The sequence below is a fragment of the Lolium rigidum genome, chromosome 7 (genome assembly GCF_022539505.1).
Source record: "Lolium rigidum isolate FL_2022 chromosome 7, APGP_CSIRO_Lrig_0.1, whole genome shotgun sequence".
NCBI classification, from domain to species: Eukaryota; Viridiplantae; Streptophyta; class Magnoliopsida; order Poales; family Poaceae; genus Lolium; species Lolium rigidum.
The window spans coordinates 35,116,095-35,121,300 of NC_061514.1; the positions used below are offsets into that span (position 1 = coordinate 35,116,095).

Sequence of the window (5,206 nt, forward strand, 5' to 3'; positions counted from 1 at the left end):
TATGCCTTTTACTCTCCAAAGAGGCTGAACCTGGGTAAACCGTTGTCCCCGTGTAATCTCAGTCCGTAGATGGCTATGTCTCCCTTGCTCCACACCTATCAAGCGCTACCGATGTAACATCTACCGTGGTCACATCTACAACATCCTAGGAATTTATCACATGGCTACCCTGCATGCAATTTTTTCAGAAAGAAATACTCAGTCCTAATCTCATATTTTTCCTCTTTGTTTCAATAACAAATGTCATCAACTTGTTCCTTTTAGGAAAAACATGTGCTTCCCTTTGGTGCAACCAGATAATCTTTATCACAGATTCTTGTGTTTCCCATTACCATAAGATGTGATACAACATACCATCCCAGTCGTATGATTTTTCTATTCCTGCGTTTCAAAATCCGGCGAACAAGATGACCCTTAATGTAGGATGGTCATGTCCTGCCTGCCAGGATTATCAAAAGATACACTTGTTATCAATAGTTTCTACAGTTAGTTTCTGACATAGGAAGTGTAGTAGTGTACCAACTAATATCAGGTATCCCGGAACTGCCCAACTTTACAAATTCATTAGAGAAACATATGATAAACTTGGACATGACCCCCTCGATGCCACACAATACATCTCATGTGAAAAAATAAATTGCGATAGAATTAACTGGTACATCTATATGACTTCGCTGACCAACACATGGTGTAGGACGGTACGATCAAAGAACCCTGCAAGATTCCTTTGAACCTCCTTTTGATAGAAGAGAGATGCGAGCTATACTGCATTTCTCCAAAGAAAGAGAAGGCGAAATAAAATGCAACCTTGCTAATCACACGTCTATCCAGTTGTGCTGATACCATACTCCCTTATTTGCAGTAATATAGTACTTGGTAATTGAGGCATAGGTAAATGGTTCAGTTCTCTGGCATCAAGGCTCAGCCAAGTGGACACTTGTGTGAAGAGTCTCATTCAGCTATGCCTTAATGTAGCAGAACCAATGAGTTCTTCATCTTTAAGCAGCTGTGTTGATCTTGAGGGTCTGGACGAACCTCCGGTACTTTTTGACGTTTGTGGGGAGGAAGTCGAGGTAGTCACGGAAGCTGCTCTCCCTGTACATCTTGGGGTGGCCCTCGTCGACGAGTTCCTCGGCGCATTCGACGTTTTCATCCATTGCTACACCGTGGATGCTCGCAATAGAAATCCTTGCTTCATCGGTATTAAGGATTGCCCGGTGCATAAGTGACCTGAGCCGGCCATTGCTCAGCACCTCCAGGTGGTCACCGAGATGGACATGGAGAGCCCCCGGGATGGCCGGGACCGGCGTCCAGGCATGGTCGTCGTGGTGCATCACCTCGAGCCCCGGGGAGCTCTGCAGCAGGATGGTGATGAAGCCGTAGTCGGAGTGAGGCGCCAGCCCGACCGTGTCGCCTGCCAGCGATGATCCCTGTGGGTAGTTGTTGAGGGCCACGAACTGCAATCCTTCTCCAAGTTTGTCGTGCAGGTACATTGACCCTAGTCCCAGGCCCTGCACAATGGCTCCCATGAGCTGCACTGACAGACTCTGTATTTCCATGGAGTACGTTCCCATTTTCTCCCTGTTGGTAGTAAATTTTAAGACTAATTAATCTCATGGTAAAAGCAGAGCATGATCCATCTCTGTAGCTGTAGACTGTAGGAGAGTCATGCACAAATTGATGTGAAGGTCGTTTTCAGGCTGATGTTAATACAATTATGTTGTTGTAGAGGGTGAATGTAATTGATATCTTCTTGATATTAATAAAAAATTTGTTAAAAAATACCTGTATGTTGCAGGTTGCATTGGCCATAAGTTTATCCAGTCGTCCAGGGGATTGGCGTAGTGCTTGAGGAAGGACCTGGACTTGCTGATCCCGTCCCTCGAGGTCGTGTCGTACCGGACCGGGCTTCTGATGTCATCGGACGCGTGCACCTCCTTGTATCTCGTAGACATGTCGAAGAACTCGGAGGCGGCTTCGAGGGCGCCGTCCATGACGATCTTGCTAACGCCGTGGTTTATCACCTTGAGGTTAGTAGACCACAATGATGTACTGTATTAATATTGGCATCTTTGGGAGTAGTATATGTATTGTCGCTTGTTTTAAAAGAAGAAGAAGAAAACAGGGGCATGCATGTGTGGTGTGCACGTGTAACTCTAACCTGGAAGCAGCCGCGATCGAGGCACGCCCGCGCAATATCCTGGACGACGAGGGCCCGTGCGGCGGGGTCCTTGTCGCCGAGCAGGGCAATGTTGATCACCGGCAATGCTTGCTGTGGCTGGTGGCTTGCCATGACGCTGATGTTCCTCGGCAAGAGGCCCCAGAGGCGGCAGAAGAGAGGAGAAGAGAAGAGGCAGACACACGCTCGCTCTCTCGCTCTCTACCTCTTGTTTCCAATGATCTCTATATGGATTCTAGGAGTGTGGATTTATAAGCTGGATCTGATAGCCAGATAAGCAGTAGCAGCAGAGGAAGCAACCAACAAGTGATCAGTTCAGATAGGGATGGGTAGATAGCCGTCCGCACCACGATCCTGCTACTAGCCCTACTACTGTCCACTGGGCAAAATAAAACGCACCTGCTGCGCGTCCGCTTTTGGTTCTTGACAGCCGAATACCGGATGGTTCCGGTCCAGGAGCAGAGGCCCCAATTGCATATGAACGCCTCGGTGTGCAGATGAGAGATGATCACGAGGCCCCTTTTCGCACGGCAGTGGTCACAAGCTCTGCTGCGGGTGCGAGCGAGCGCGACCATGTAAGTAGGAGCCGTGAATCTTTTCTCTCTCCCACTGTCCCGCTTCGCGCCGAATGTAATGTGTCTCGCGATGTAAACGGATCATACTGGATAGTGCTATTTTCACATTTTCTTAATCATATTTTCGTAGGGGATTTAGATCACGTCGGAATCCGACGGTCGGATGCGGTTTCAAATATTTTTTTTGAAAGAGAGGCAAAAGCTTTGCACCATTCATTAATTAAGAAGAGGGTGCTCGGTTTTTAGAAAAAAACCGGCAAAAACCTACATCAACTGGGCCAAACCCACACAACCAACACATCTAGAGAAATCACAAAGCAACACTAACAAACACTCGAACACGAGACTCCAACGCGACAGGCCACGCCATTGGGGCACCCATCAACCAATTGCGGATCCAGGAAAGGCAACAACCAAGGTCGCGAGAAAATCGTAAACCTCTCTGGCGACGACAACTCCGGGTACCAACTGCCTTCCGAACTCAGGCGAGAGAGAGACCTTACCATCAACACCACACTTCTCGAAGCCAAGCGCCTGACATGGCGGAGAATACACATCCGAGGACTCGTGCAAGACGGGCCTCACTTCCTTGATGGAAGGAGGCGTAAGCACACCACCACACAACTCCACAAGCTCAGGCATGATCTGCATGACCGGAGCTGTGATCACCGAGCTCGCCCTAGCACGAGGAGAGAAGCAGCCGTGAAGGCCCGCTCCGCTCGCGCCCACTTTGCCATCATCAGGTAGAACCACAGGATCGGCAGGCGTCCGGGAGAGCCTACCCAACGCTGCTTCCGCTCGCTCCAGAAAGCCCCCAATTAAGAAAAACGGACAATTAAGAAAATATACACATAAATTAAGAAAATATACACATAAATTAGAAGTATGTTTCTTTTATGTAAAAAATGTGAGCAGAAAGCGTATACTATAGCCAAACCTGCACACTTGTCTGTACAATAAAGCAAATTGCATGCTAGTTGGGTCAACTTGTTTTGGATATTTGGGGCTGGGTTACTTTTATCACATTATCCACTTTGGGGACCTCGGATAATCCGCAAAAAAAATCGGACAATCCCATATTCGTTAGATATTATCAATACCACCGCTAGATATCCGCTTGACCAATATCCACATCTATATTCGTATTCATATCTGGAGAATTCCTAAAAATACATACTATATCTTAACATCGGATGTGAATGCTGAGTTGGAGCCATAAGTGTGTGCATGGAGATTATGGATCCTGGCGGGCTATCATCCACCTAGCCTTGCCGGGCTAGGCTTCGGTACATCAGAAAATATCTAGCTTCTAAGGGCATGGTACGCTCGATGGGAAAGGAAAACATCCTCAGGTTGGGAGAGCCAATTTGGCTCGAGACAACAAGGTTGCAATAGCGAGCTATACCAACTGCACACTTGTTGGTGCAACAAAGCAAATTGCATGCATACATTGTATGGCCAATAAACTAACTATGTTGTATGGATATTTGGGTTGCCCTAATTTTATCAGATTATCCTCTTTAGGGATCTTAGATAATTCGTAAAGATTGTCGGATAATCCATATTCGATGAATATTATCAATACCATAATCAGCCGGATATTCGCTTGACCAATATTTACATCCGTATCCATATCCGATAGATTATCAAAAATAATACGTATGTATCTTTAAAAAGGAGACGAATGCGGATTTGGAGTGAAATCATCTGTTCCATTAACAACCCTAAGTGTTTGTTGGGAGATTTTTGATCCTCACACGCTATTGCCCCACTAGCCTCGCTGGGCTAGGCTGAGCGTTTGGTGGAGCAGAAAATATCTAGCTTCTCAGGGCAAACTAGTCTCGGTGAGCAAGGAAAACTCCCTGAGCTGGGAGAACTAATTTGGCTTGATCTCGTTGCCCAAGCGAGTTATAGCCAGGCTAGCCATGATGAGCAATAGAACCAAACGTTCATTTACGTGAGGCTATGGCTATCAGCATAGAGGATGTGGGTTTCCGGTTTTGGCGTCGGCAAGCTGACAAAACACCTCTTCTTGGGGAAACCCACCGGCTGCTTTTCTATTCTGTTTCACAGAGAACTAGGTATCATGTTTCGACTTCTTTCGCCATTGTTCTGTCGTTGTTCGTTAGCATGGAAAATAATGTGTGGCCCAGACTCCATTCTTCACTGCCAACGCCAAATACACGAACCACAACTTCCTGACTTCCTTTTGACTCAACTTTTTGCTAACTATTACTCGCACAACACACGCAACTACTTTAGCTCGATGGCAGAAACAAATGTGTGGTTCACAGTCCATAGTTTGGTGCCAACAAGAGTCCTTCACAAATACGATCCTGCATAGCCCTCTCCCTGACACATGGCGATTTCGTGCATCCCTCCGTGTTCTAGGCTGGGAAATGGGGATCCATTTGCTACTGGAGTTTCTGCTCATCATTCAGAGGGGATATTC

At 46.8% G+C, this 5,206-nt stretch overlaps 1 protein-coding gene across 1 annotated transcript; it reads right to left on the reverse strand.

Annotated features, from left to right (window-relative positions):
- Positions 1–998: 998 nt before the first annotated feature.
- On the reverse strand, positions 999–2,293 carry LOC124671177 (2-oxoglutarate-dependent dioxygenase 21, chloroplastic-like). Its single transcript, XM_047207589.1, has 3 exons — positions 2,162–2,293; positions 1,786–2,024; positions 999–1,581 (listed from the first exon to the last, which is right to left on the reverse strand). The coding sequence occupies exons 1-3, from the start codon at positions 2,291–2,293 to the stop codon at positions 999–1,001; spliced, it is 954 nt and encodes a 317-aa protein (XP_047063545.1).
- Positions 2,294–5,206: the final 2,913 nt, after the last annotated feature.